Source organism: Aptenodytes forsteri, unplaced genomic scaffold (assembly GCF_000699145.1).
Source record: "Aptenodytes forsteri isolate BGI_AS27 unplaced genomic scaffold, ASM69914v1 Scaffold268, whole genome shotgun sequence".
Lineage (NCBI taxonomy): Eukaryota > Metazoa > Chordata > Aves > Sphenisciformes > Spheniscidae > Aptenodytes > Aptenodytes forsteri.
The window spans coordinates 238,620-252,160 of NW_008794233.1; the positions used below are offsets into that span (position 1 = coordinate 238,620).

Genomic DNA, 13,541 nt, shown 5'->3' on the forward strand with positions numbered 1-13,541 from the left:
TCTTGGCCATACCCTGCCCCAAAGCATGAACAGAATAGTGTCCCTGAGGTGTCACCAGACGGGTCAAAGGACTTGCCTATTTGAGGAGGAATTGCCCTCTGCAATTGTCTTTGCTCTCTACTGGGCTCCATCTTTCCCTCAACTCACATTTGCAAAGCTAAACGTCCTCCAGCTTTCCCTAAATTCTTTGAGCCCAAATTCACGGCTCCTCCATGAACCACAGCAGCTTGCCAGGTCACCCCGATGTCCAGACCAGGCACGTTCCCGGCCCCGCACCAACATGAACATCCCTTGTCTGTGTACGATTTTATCCACATTTCAGATGCTTGTTATTCTTCTTCGTCACTGCTGCAAAACAGGGAGGCCAAAAAATACTGCTTTGTGGATCGTTTGATGGCTTTTTCTGTCTTTTAATACCTCTGAGACCTGCTTGCTCCCATCACCATCCTTTTTTGCCTCTATTCTCTCCAGCAGTGACATCCTGCCCACCAGCACGGAAAGCTCAGCTGCCGTTCAGACAAGCAGTGGGAGGCAAAGTCTGGCACCTAGGAGACTCAGCCCAAGCATCAAGAGCTGGGTGATGGCTCTGTCTGCCGAGGAGCGAGCGTCAGCACAGAAGGCCCCTCACACGCTGCTCAGTCTGGCAGCGGCAGCGCTCTGCGGTGGAAGGCTCTGGAGTGGGTGGGTGCTGGGTTTCTCTGGGTCATGTCTGCCTCCCTTCTCTAGAGGTACAAAAATCTCCCCTGTTGCAAAGCTGCTTCTGAAGCTGAATTATTTCTCCTGAATCCAACTTGCAGAAATTGCAGTCAATAAGACACTCTGCTTTTACGCTAATTCAGGGCACTTTGCTTTCATATCAGCATCCCCTCTGAAGCAGAGAGATTAAATTTCAACCAGCTCCACTTATGACCCCAGACTGAGCCAAGACTGGATCCAAAGAATGAGCACAAAGCACAAAGTGCATCCATCTCCACGGACTCACAAAGATACTTCACAGTGTTTCCCAAAGCCTGCAGATCCCCTTTTCCCCAGCACCATTATGCAGCTTATGTTGTTCTGCGAATGGGGAAAAGCTGCAGCCACACAGACTGCATGTGCCTCTTTCCCAGGTCAGTGCTGCAAGCCTGATACCCAAAAATTCAAGGAGCAGCGATGGAACCCTGCTAATCTCTTGTAAGGCTAAGAGAGATCCACAACTCCTCACTAAGTATCACAAAGCCACGCAAATGACAGCAAACTTTGGCACCCCCTGCCAAAAACATCTGGGCAATGTCTGTCTTTGAGCTCTTCGTTTCAATTAACTTCAGGGGATTTTTTTTATTTCGATTTTTTGGCTATGATATAAAAGCTGTGAGCTGGGTGTGCTGGGCCGCTGATAACATGGCTCTGCTGGGCACCCTGGATTCCTCCCCTCCCTGCCATTAGTGCTGCGCGTGTAGGAAAACCACACACAGGCTCAGCACTGCGCTTGCTCAGTCATGAGGTGCCGGGCTGTGTTGGGCACTGGAGCGACGGGGTCCAGGTAGTGCGCAGGTGGATAAAGCATCATTCAAGGCCCTGGCAACCTCATCACCATCCTCATCCTGGAGGAAACAGCTTTTCTCAGTGACTACAAAATCTCTGCCTGGCCCCATTCCCACTGGGGTGATGCCTTCTGCAACAGTAGCTCCAGCGAGGGCACATCATGTGTCTGCATCGTGGCCCTACGAGAGGGGTGGGAGCAAGCACAAATCACCCTGGGGATAGCCTTTCTCACCCCGCGCTGCCCCAGAAGGAGTAGGAATGAGTTGTCCTCATGCAGCAAGGCCCAGATTCACCTCTCCAAGCTTTGGCCATCTGCAAGAGGGATGTTTGGCAACCTCCAATGTTTAGCTTCTCTCAGCTCATCAGAGGAAGATGGTGCTCAGAGACAGATTGGTCTCAGACAGTTTCAGTCCTGATCAGGGGCTGGGCTGAAGCCAAGTGCTTGAACAAAACCAGTCCCATCATCCCACCGCCCAGACTTGGTGCAGAGCAGGCAGGTAAAATTCACCCAGGAATGAAAGACTGTGCAGGCAGCAAACCCTAAATCCCGACCCTGACCACAGTGTGGCACTGCTCCAGGGGACACAGCCAGGAGCAGGCTCTGGAGACAGGAGGAAGGTGAGAACATTGGATGTTTTCCAGAGCTCCTGAGCATCCAGGGCAGCACAGACAAGGAACGCAGCTGGGACTGAAGAAGCACGCAATAGGGAAACTTTATTAATGGCCTCATGACAAGGTGTCAGACCACAAAGGCATAAAACGTCAACCAAAGATACACTGCTAAGACATGGCTGAGTATGCAATACAACAATTCTGTGCAGTTTCTTTGAGTTATTTAGCTAACAATTCTTCCTACTGCAGTAACAACCTAACTATTTTCCCTGGCATGTTTAAGTTGAAGACACATTTTGGCAGGAACAAGTAGTTATTGTAATGATGCATCAACAAAACACGCTTTTTCCCTAGCTGTAGTAAAGACAGCAGATATCACTAGATACACTTTGAAATACAGGGTGGTAAACAGAGACATCCAAGGATGGGGACTGTTATCTCCCATTTTAGCGTGCTACTTATAATTTTAAGCAACTTCATATCCCTTAAGCTTTGGGCTTCTTCTAAGGAGAGGGAATGGGTGGGGGAGCTTGTTTATGAGTTACTTCGCTATAAAGAACCTGAAAGTAAATCTGTCTGCATTGCCTTCGGTAAGAAATCAGCTTCACTCAGAGTAGTATTGTTGAATTCCATTTCTGAGCCCATTTCCAAAGAAAATAAAGAGAAACACAAAACAGTTTCACTGTTTTCTTCTTGATATACTTTAAGAAAACAAACCCAGACTGAAATTTTAACAAGGGTTGGCATTTTCTGAGGAGCCTAAGGGAATAAAGTCTTCCAAATCATATTAAGAGGGAGATAATCTTCTGGTCTCTTTTGCAAAACCACAAAAGAAATGTGGAATAGCTTGCCACTCAAATGATTGCTTTGCCCTTCAAAGGGTGAAATCCAGCCCTGAGCAGGGGCTACCAAGCACATCAGTAACAAAAGCGTTATACTGCCCGCTTCACTGGATAAATTTCACCCTACTGGCTTGAACCTGCTCTCAGTGGAATGGTTCCCACCGAGTTCAACAGTGCAGGATCAAGCCTTAAGCGTGACGTGGCAGGGTCAGGTACTCTGGTATATTTTATTCCAATTCATTCATCACTGCAGAAATTTTCCAGCCAATTTGTCCCATAAAAGGCAACAAAACTTTTCTTTCTATGGTTTCCCTCCTCCCAGGTAATGGGTACTGCTGATGTCCGTTCCTGTAGTTACTTCCTGAAGCTTCTCCTGCTGGACGAGGTTGTGGTGACGGTGTAGGATTTGGAGCCACCCCCAGAGGAGAAGCCGAGCGCCCCGCTGCCCATGCCTGCTCCCAGGCTAAGGCCTCCTCCGATTCCTCCTCCCAGAAATCCACTGGAACTGGCATAGCCACCTCCACCACCGGAGCTGACCATGGCTATGGCACAGAGAGAAGCAAACCAAACGTGAGCGCCAGGGAACTTCGAACCCAGTTTGGCACCCTCACAAAAAGGGCTTTTTTAAATTGCAGCAACCAGATGAAAACTCTCTACGATCTCCTGCAAAACACAGGGCCCAGGATACTAATCTCTCATTACATTTTGGCCCAGAGCATTTATTCTCTGCGCTAAGCCAGACGCATGTGAGGGTTGAGCAGCCCATTTCCTTCTCTATCACTCAGTCTGGCTCAGGACCCCCTGCAGCATGGAGAACCCCGTATCATAAACACATTCAGCTCATCTCTTGGTGCACCAAAGAGGCTGTGGGCACATGGTTCACCAGCTATCAGTGGCAATTAAGTGGACGAAAAGTAGAGCCACTGGTTTAGAGCTGTACACAGCGTCTCCGAGACACCAGCATCTGTCCAATGTCCAGGCAAGGTCAGTACACAATGCTTCCCAAGCTGGAAAGACACCCTCTAACGTCACCTTTGCACTAACTTCCAATCCAGGCAATGCCTTTTCTCATTAGTACATTTTTCTCCATACAAACATGGGAGGAAAGAAAGATCAATATTCCCCCAAGCTAAATTTCATACAGATGAGTTAGAGCTGAAGTCTGCCATGGAGCCAAAAGCACTAATAACTTCTGTCTCGGGGGGCTCCCATTTAAGAAGGGGGCTAACTGGGTTGCAGAAGATAAGGCAGGGCACTATGAGGCTCCTGCACGCAGACCCAGCTGGTCCCCACCTGCATTTTCAATAGGCATATGGCTATGTGTAAATATTATAAATTATAAAATCAACTCACAGATGTTGACGTTGCCAACTCCATCACCAGCCAACCTATTGGAGAAGAAAAACACAAAGGCAAAAAGGAAGAGGACAGGTTAGACTCTGCATTACTCAGTGTTCCCTCAGGGCCTCAGCGCTGAGGATGAAGACAATGGCAGTGAGTTATTACTGCTGTTGTAAATAATTCAGACAAGATAAGTGTGCCATCCAGCGCTTTGTTCTGGCCCTACATTTACAAGCTCTGTTATCACCTGGCAGGAGGCTGAAAGAGCACAGAAGCTCTGTCCTAATTCCATGGGGATTTGAGCCACTTGGAAATTTTCTGCCACAGCATCAAACACATGATGGAAAACCACTTTTTTCTTCTTTGCATATTTTCACCAAAAGTATCAAATTTTCCCCAGAACTTGCCAGTTTGGCTCTTCAGCCAAAGCATTTTTAGGATCAAAAATCAGTTTAAAATGCAAGGTTTTCTCTTCTGTGTTTCCTTGCAGAAATTGGAATTGGGTCCTCACAATGTCCCCAAGCAATGGGAACAAAGGGCTGGACCCTTCCTCACGTAAAACCCACAGGTTACACCCACCTGCTCTCCTCGCCCTCCAGCAGCTTCCTGTAGGTCGCGATCTCAATGTCCAGGGCCAGCTTGCCTTTCATGAGCTCCTGGTACTCACGGAGCTGCCGGGCCATGTCCTGCTTCGCCTTCTGCAGAGCTGCCTCCAGCTCCTCCAGCTTTGCCTTGGCATCTTTGACAGCCAACTCACCACGTTCCTCGGTTCCTGTAGGTCGCGATCTCAATGTCCAGGGCCAGCTTGCCTTTCATGAGCTCCTGGTACTCACGGAGCTGCCGGGCCATGTCCTGCTTCGCCTTCTGCAGAGCTGCCTCCAGCTCCTCCAGCTTTGCCTTGGCATCTTTGACAGCCAACTCACCACGTTCCTCGGCTTCAGCAATGGCTGCCTCCAGCTTGGTACGCTGCAGGGATGGAGCAGGGTACATTGGTGGGCATCTCACTTCCTTGGTGGAAAACACTACTGCCCATGGACTTCTGACATCTACTGGCCAGACCGTCTCTGTGTATCTGCAGAGCCCCGGAGCCATCTGCTCAACTTAGATCCCTAGAAGTTCATGCCTACATGATTTTTTGGGCACTGGATGGACATCAGCCTGCAAAGGAAGCTGATCTCATCCCAAGATACGTTCTTCTGAAAGGCAGACCCTATTTCTCTCCACTGGCTACATTTTGGAAGACTTTCTTCAGGTGATCCTCAGCTTCTCAGCCCTCCCACACCGCACACAAGAGCGCAACACTTAGGGTTAATGCAAGCTCAGGTTTTCTCTCCTATTATGCCCCAGAGCTTGTTCAGAGCCAGCTGGTCTCCAGCAAACTTTGATGTGAGGCAAGCGTGGACTCAAGCAGACCTGTAGTTAACAAACAATGCAGACCTACCCCAAAAGCATCAAGGGGCCACATCAAGCTGGCAGTCTAATGCACCCTCAACTGTGCCCCCTGCACCTCCAAAAAAGCCCCATGGTTGGCAGGAAGGGCTCACAATGAACACACATACTTTATACTCTCATTCATTATTCAAGGGAGCTGCACTGGGTCAGCTCTTTGCTTCTAAGTGTGTGTTGAAGCCTCCCTGCCCTGAAACCAAATAAACACAAATGGATGAATCACAATGGCTTATCTCCAGCTTTGTGCACCCTGGTTATTCACAGCCAGTTTTCAGCCCCGAACATGGTCTGAACCACTCACTGGTCTAGCTTTCACCAGCTGTTTGATAAAGTGATAACAGCCCCGGGAGAAAGCAAACAGAACTCCCATACAGCTGAAAAATTCTTTTATGTGCCCAAACATGGTCCTCCCTTCTGCAAAAAGGGAGTGGACAAAGATCCCAGAAGCAAGAGGGTACAAGGAATGCGTGTGGCTGGGAGAGAGGCCACATGCAGCCTTGCCGTTTGGAAACGGCTCTGCATCACTCCCCTTCTGTGCTCCCAGGTCACTGGCGGACTTGTTCTCACCTATAGTTCAGCTGCCTCTCAGCATTAGATTGCTTACAACACAGTTTCTCCCTCCGGCCGAACTGACATCTTTTGAGGTGAGCATTGCAGCCACCCCCAAACTGCTTCTACAGATATTGTGTTACACCCAGATCCCTGGCACGCTTGTTGCTGCTAAATCCACTGCTCTGCAGCAGGAGAACAAGGGCAGCTCCTCACCTGGGCCTTTGCATTTTCAATTTCACCCTGCAGTCTCTGGATCATGCGGTTTATCTCTGAGATCTCATTCTTCGTGTTGCGCAGGTCATCTCCGTGTTTCCCAGCAGTGACCTGCAGTGCCTCATACTGTGACATAAAACAACATAAGAGAAAAAGATGGAGTCAGGCTGGCATTCAATTAGCCGGCTAAAAGCTCTCCCACTCACGACACACAGGATACATGTACTAACAGAAGCTGTAACTGCCTTTATCCCTCCCATAACTCACCTTGTTTTGGTACCAGGACTCGGCCTCCGCCCGGCTTCTGTTGGCAATCTCCTCATACTGTGCTTTGACCTCTGCAATGATGCTGTCCAGGTCCAGGTTTCGACTGTTATCCATAGACAGCACCACAGAGGTGTCAGAGATCTGGGCCTGCAGCTCATGAAGTTCCTGCCAGTTGCATTGGAAACAATACCATTAATCACTGACTTTTAAGGGCCTCTCATTTGGAAGCCAATTAAAGAGAGAATCTGAGAAGGGAAAGGGAGATGGGTAGGAAGAATTCCATCAAAACATTCATTAATTAGAAGGAAACCAACTGAATCACATCAACCTTGCAAAGCACAAAGTAACAAGCAACAGCAGAAGTGGAGCTACTTATCACCCACATTTTGACAGCAAGGTTAGTTTACCCCACTCCTAAGATAAGAAACCAGCATGAAATGCTAGTCCAAGAAGCTTGAGTATCAGCTTCACAACAAAGCGAGGGCCAAATTCTACCACCTCACCCAAGGGTGCTACGTGTCCAGTTCAATCAAAATCTTATCTTGCAAATAATGGGTAAGATAAAGGCATCTGGGACAAGGAGCTTTCCTTTCTTTCTCTCACACAGCACACAAACACACACCAGCACTACAGCACTGGCTATAATACACTGGTTTTCCTTGTTTTCACACTAACAGCATCAAAAAAATAATGCATGTCCTGGCTATGTTTGCAATAAATCCATCTCACATCCCAGATAGGGAGAAATCTGTGACAATTCACAGGATGTGCACTTTACTTGCAGGCTTATTTCTGCTTATGCAAGGGAAGACTCCATGTCTCCATCACCTTTCTTGTCTCTGGAAACAGCACATTAATTTTCTCAGTCACCGTTTGCTGTTCTTCACCCACTGGTGGTGCTACACTGCAGCAGCCACAAGAAGCAGAAAGGACCTTACCGCTTCATAAAGAGACCTCAGGAAGTTAATCTCATCTGTCAGTGCATCCACCTTGGCCTCCAGCTCCACTTTGTTCATGTAGGCAGCATCCACATCCTAAAAAAGTGATAATCCATTGAGATTGCCATAACTTTGATGACTAAGTCCACCCAGCCTTTGATGGCTTCAAAAGCAGCCATGAGCCCATCAAGTTTCCCAAGCTGTCTGGTCTCCATGTCCACCTGCCCAATGACCCACTATGTCCTAAAAATTATCTACCAGTGTTCTAAATATTGCTGATGTGCAGGATCCCATATGTTCTGTAGGGCAGGACCTGTGTTTGCAAGTCCACTGTCAGTTTGGACAGTCAAGGGAGGCCTTAGGAAATGTCCTAAAGAAAGATATAGCCATAATCTATGATATCCATGGGATCTGGCACTCCTTCCCAGCTTCCTACAGAGACTTCAGTGCCTACACTGAGGCAGCCTTTAGCCAGAAATGAGAGTTGTAATTCTTCACCTGCAGGTCTCTAGGCACACCTGTAGCAAAGACAATGTAGGGGCAAAAGGGGGAGAAGGGCTGCAAACATATATGATCAGTCTCAGCTAATATCCATGGCACACACCTTCTTGAGCACCACAAATTCGTTCTCTGCTGCCGTGCGCTTGTTGATTTCATCTTCATATCTGCCAGAAAAAAAGGGATTGGTGTGAAGTTAGAGCCTGGGTAAAAGGAAAAACTGTCACAGTGAAGAGTTACGCCGATTCCCTTCTCTCTCCCTCCATTTCTCTCTTTGTGAACCACCTCGGCAAAACCTATGACTTCCCCAAGCGAGCCAGCCACAGGCAGAGGTTTGCTGTACCACTGCGGCATGTGTATTATTTGCACAAGAGGTACCAGCTGTATGCCACAGTTCCAGGGTACTGTTTGGATGAGCTGATGCCTGAAAGCTGTTCTGGTCCACACCGCCATGACCACTAACCTGGAAAGCATTTCTCACCCATGCTTTCCCACATTCATCAAAATTCACTGCACTTAAGAAGATTTCTGCTCCTTATCCTCAGTCATGGACAGCTGCAGGATGGCAGTCTATGTCCTGAGGCTCTCAGCTTTTTCACTTGCCCATTGAGAGAGCAAATACAAATGTGGAAGAGATGCAAGCAGATTCAACAAATTCCTCTGTGCTGATCAAAGCACCTGCTAATGCTACTTTCACTGTGCACTTCCTTATTACAGACATTTGAGAACATTTTGCAGGTGTCAATCACATGCCACTGTCCTGGTAAGAGCTTAGTATAATTATTCTCATTCTGCACAAAGTGGCTATGCTTCAAAGTCACACAATCTTCTAATATTGGCTACATCCCTTCCTTAGGTGTTCGCCTTTAGATGTAATGAGCTAGATCCTCAGCAGATAAAAATCATGCTCCATTGACTTTATGGGAGTTCACTGATTTGTACCACTTGCAAGCCTGGATCTCAGAGCCTGCCTTACACCATTCTACTAAGCCAACCTGCTGAAACAAACAGCAAGAATCTGCTATATGAATCCTGAAAGTCATCCAAGGAACAGAGCAGGAACCACTTTCTCTGCTGTTTTGGAATTGCTGTTGCCTAAATTAGAACACTGCTCTGTTTACACAGTCCCTGCGTGGCTAGCGCTGTAATTTGCCTTCCAAAGCGTGAGCCTTTCAACAGCCTTCATGCTCCTCCCCTTCTGCTCCAAACTGGAAGCTTGCCCATCCACACTGGCATAAATGGACATTGTCCCTTTCAAAGTCAATGAACTGCATCTGTTGCTATTGCAGGGTAATATATGACCTGGGAACTACATGATTGTGCTGCGTAAGCTCAGCCTGCAGTGCAGAATGGATAATCAGAGATACGTAAAAAGACTGAATTATTCTATAACGGTTTGTCAAATTCCTCATTTCCTGGGGGAAGCTCCACCAAGCTGGTCAACGAACTGACAATTCATTCGATATTCTCCATTAACTCGCGAGGCGCCTCGGGAAGCCCAGTGCACTATCACACCTTGGCACGCCCTGCACCAAGCCACATGGACAGCGGGAACACAACCTGCTCCTACCCTTGCTTACTTTGAACCACACCCTTAGTCAATGCAGTTACTGAATACGGGACCGAATCTCATCCCCTGGAGCCTCATGCATATAAATGTCCTCCCCTACCCCAGATGTTAACTGAGAATTACTGTGTAAATTGGACATATGAAAACGAGGCAACAGACACATAAAGAGCTAGTCATGTTTTAGGTATTCTACTTAGAAGATGAGATTTTCTTTATACAAACGGGGAGAAGCAGGTTCTGAACTCCAGTTACTACATCCTCACTCCCTCTGCTGCACTAGCATCTTAGGCTCCTAATTCCTGCTTCCCTTCTCTTAGCACATATAGGGTTTGGTTTTACATGGACCTGTAAGCTGGAGGAATAAATATGCACCTGTGCACCTTGCATTCATGTGACATGCAACTAAAATTAGGGCTATAATTCCTCTGGGTGCAAACCAGCTCCTCGCTGCTGCCTTGCAGAGATGCAAAGTACAACTGTGGATGAGCACAGAGTAGAAATAACCGAGCAGGGTTGGGGGAAACATCATTCCCATGCACCTCCTTGGGAATCACTAGCTATTGACTTTCCCTAAACACACCCTGGGGATTATCAGATCTGTTTGTTTTCAGTTCCTGCTTGATCCAGTTTGCCAGCTCCCTCTTTTCTTTCTTTTTTTTTTTTTTTTTTTTGTGACATGCAACTAAAATTAGGGCTATAATTCCTCTGGGTGCAAACCAGCTCCTCGCTGCTGCCTTGCAGAGATGCAAAGTACAACTGTGGATGAGCACAGAGTAGAAATAACCGAGCAGGGTTGGGGGAAACATCATTCCCATGCACCTCCTTGGGAATCACTAGCTATTGACTTTCCCTAAACACACCCTGGGGATTATCAGATCTGTTTGTTTTCAGTTCCTGCTTGATCCAGTTTGCCAGCTCCCTCTTTTCTTTCTTTTTTTTTTTTTTTTTTTTTTTTATTAAAAAGATTCCCCTGTACAGCTGGGTTGGGCACAGGCTGGGACAAAGGCTACTTTCTTCATGGGACACCTCCCAGGTGACACGATTTGGACTGTAAAGTAGCTTAAAAATTGCAGGTCACCTGCTCCATTAGCTACCCACAAAACAAGCAGCACTTCACCCACCGGCTGCCAACCTGCTGAGCTCCCAAGGGGTTCCCACGGACCTGAACGGGCACATCCAACCCAAAGTATGAAGCCATCCCTGAGGAGGCCCCAAAGTAAAGCCAAGAGGATGGAGCCACTGCAGACATGTGGGAACAAGGTGCCAGGAACAACGAGCGATCCAGGCATGAACAATCCAGGCAACTTCCCTGGACTAGACACCTAACTCATGGCTGGAAAAAAATCTCCCTCCCTAGCAGAAAAGCTGGGGACATCTCTGCCAATCTACTGACCAACCTGCCAGCTCAACTACACCATTAGATGGGAAGATTATACGTTACTTGGTCTTGAAATCCTCAACAAGATCCTCCATGTTCTTCAGTTCACCCTCCAAACGCCCTTTGTCATTCAACAACCCATCCAGCTGACGTCGCAGGTTATTGATGTATGTCTCAAACATGGGAGCAATGTTACTCCGGGCAGTCTTCTGGTCCTGGAGGAGGTTCCATTTGGTCTCCAGCATTTTGTTTTGCTGCTCCAGGAACCGGACCTGGAAAGCAACCAAGGGGTCATTTGTGAAAGTGAGAAGAAGCAGGGACTGACACTACAGAGTTTGGATCCTGGGGGAAGGACAGGCTGCAGATGGTATCTGAAGAATTTAGATTGCTCATAGGAAGCACCTAAACTCTGGAGGGTGATAAAGACCAGGAGGGAGCACTGCTACTCTGGGGCTTGGCTTATGACTTTAAGGCTTTGTATGAATTAAAGATAAGCAGATTCTGCTTGCCTGACACTTAACAGAAGCCATCCACAGACCTCAAAGTCAGCCAATTACTCAAACTCCAGGTCTGGATTCCTTGCATTTTGAGGATGCCAGAGTTGAAGTTTACAGAGGACATAGGATCAATCAGTGCAAGACAGTAAAGCAACAGATGTACAGGGCAGTGCAAACAAACACAGCAAGCTCTATCTTACGTCAAGATCTGTTCTACTGGGACGATTCCTCTCCAAGAGGCCCTCTCCTCCCTGAATTTGGTGGTGATGTGCTTGAGTGCAGATTTGATCTTTAAAGCCTGCACCCACATTATGGGCAATACCAGCTAAATAAAGGGGGTACAAAGCTGGCCTAAGCAGGGCAAAACCCTTTACTGATGGCAATGCAAGCAGGGCTTTAATAAGAGTTATTGGATTGCAGTAGGCAAATCACACCATGCTCTTGAGAACCTGATCCCAAGCCCATTTGTGAATTCCCCACTGGGTTAAGTGAGCTTTGGGTCAGACCTGCTTTTAAGCAGTGTCCACAGAGCTATCAGTCTTTCCAACACCTCACCTTGTCAATGAAGGAGGCGAATCTGTTGTTGAGCGTCTTGATTTGCTCCTTCTCCTCCTTGCGCACCCGCTGGATATTGGGGTCAATCTCCAGATTCAGGGGTGTCAGGAGGCTCTGGTTGATGGTGACCTCCTGAATGCCCCCAGGGCTGGGCGCCCCACCGAATCCCATGCCTCCATAGCCGTATCCAGAGCGAACGCTGTAGGAGCTGCCACCTCCAAGGGAGATCCGCTTGTTGGTGGAGCCGAGGTTGTAGAGGCTGGAGCTGCCAAAGCCACCTGCCCTGCCTAAGCCGGCACCTCCTCCTAGTCCACGGGTCGAGGAGACGGTGCTGACCCGCACTTGGCTGATCCCTGGGACGGCTGCAGAACGAGAGCTGAAACTCACAGATCGGGACATGGCTGCTCCAAGGGTGTTTTCAGTATCCCCCACCCTTCAAAAGCTCAGGGAAGCTGTGCTGGAGACCAGGGAAGTGAGCGAGTTCTCCTGACTGCTTCTCCTTTTATCCGTTAGAAAAGCTGGGCTTGGCCCAAGGGCAAAAGAGGGATCATTTTACTGCCTCGGAGAGCTGGGTGTGCCTGACTGCCTTCCCACCCTCCGTCAACCTGCTGAATTCGAGCAGGCAAGAAGGGAAGGGCCAGGGAAGGGACAGGACACACCTGGCACCGTGTCCCCAGTGCTCAGACCTGGCTTTGTTCTGCACTTCCCTTTGCCTCTGCCACATGTGCAGCCAAGGGACGTGAAACACAGGCTCTTCAGGGGTCCCTTGGCAGACAGTTACAACAAGACAGGTCCGATCCCCATTTCCTCAAGGCTTCTCCATTCCTCTCCGCTTGCCTAAATGGATGTTGAAATGAGAAGAGGGGGAATATGCACTGATTTTTAACTCTGTTGCAGAGCAGGTAGCTCCCCTGTGCAACAGGAGAAAGGAGATAAGGGGCCTCAGCTTAGTGCCAGGTCCAGCCTAGTTTAATATAAACCAAAGCCAGCTGCAGCCTTGGACACACATACTGTACTCTGCCAGCAGCACCCAGCGGGTCTGTGCCATGCAGGGGAATGAGGGCAGCAGAAGAGAGATGCCGCAGCTATTCTTAGACATCATGGTTTTGCTTTCTCTCTCCTGCTAGCGCTAAAATAAAGTTGGCTTAAGTGGGCTGCACCCTGCATGTGGAAATACCCAACGTGGCAGTCCATGCTCAAAAGGAGACAGGACAGGTTTCTGCTTAAATTTCTGGGCTCCTATGCAGAAGAGGCAGAGACAAAAATTAGTTTTATGGGCTTTCTGCATTTTCACATAGCCTTGAA

General features: G+C 48.3%; 1 protein-coding gene across 1 annotated transcript; it reads right to left on the reverse strand.

Annotated features, from left to right (window-relative positions):
* Positions 1-2,223: 2,223 nt before the first annotated feature.
* Positions 2,224-12,725, reverse strand: LOC103904462 (keratin, type II cytoskeletal cochleal). The gene is made up of 10 exons (XM_009285959.2): positions 12,237-12,725; positions 11,248-11,456; positions 8,343-8,403; positions 7,739-7,834; positions 6,801-6,965; positions 6,534-6,659; positions 5,217-5,285; positions 4,899-5,050; positions 4,332-4,366; positions 2,224-3,520 (listed from the first exon to the last, which is right to left on the reverse strand). Exons 1-10 carry the CDS (start codon positions 12,633-12,635, stop codon positions 3,333-3,335), a joined length of 1,500 nt encoding a protein of 499 aa, XP_009284234.1. The 5' UTR covers positions 12,636-12,725; the 3' UTR covers positions 2,224-3,332.
* Positions 12,726-13,541: the final 816 nt, after the last annotated feature.

Bases quoted from the DNA above. Each gene is read 5' to 3' on its own strand.
- LOC103904462 (XM_009285959.2), bottom strand. From the start codon at position 12,635: ATGTCCCGATCTGTGAGTTTCAGCTCTCGTTCTGCAGCCGTCCCAGGG. The intron at 5,286-6,533 runs GTGAGGAGCTGC...CCATCCCTGCAG, and splicing joins TTGAAAATGCAAAGGCCCAG to CGTACCAAGCTGGAGGCAGC. The intron at 4,367-4,898 runs GTGGGTGTAACC...CTTCTCCAATAG, and splicing joins CTGGAGGGCGAGGAGAGCAG to GTTGGCTGGTGATGGAGTTG.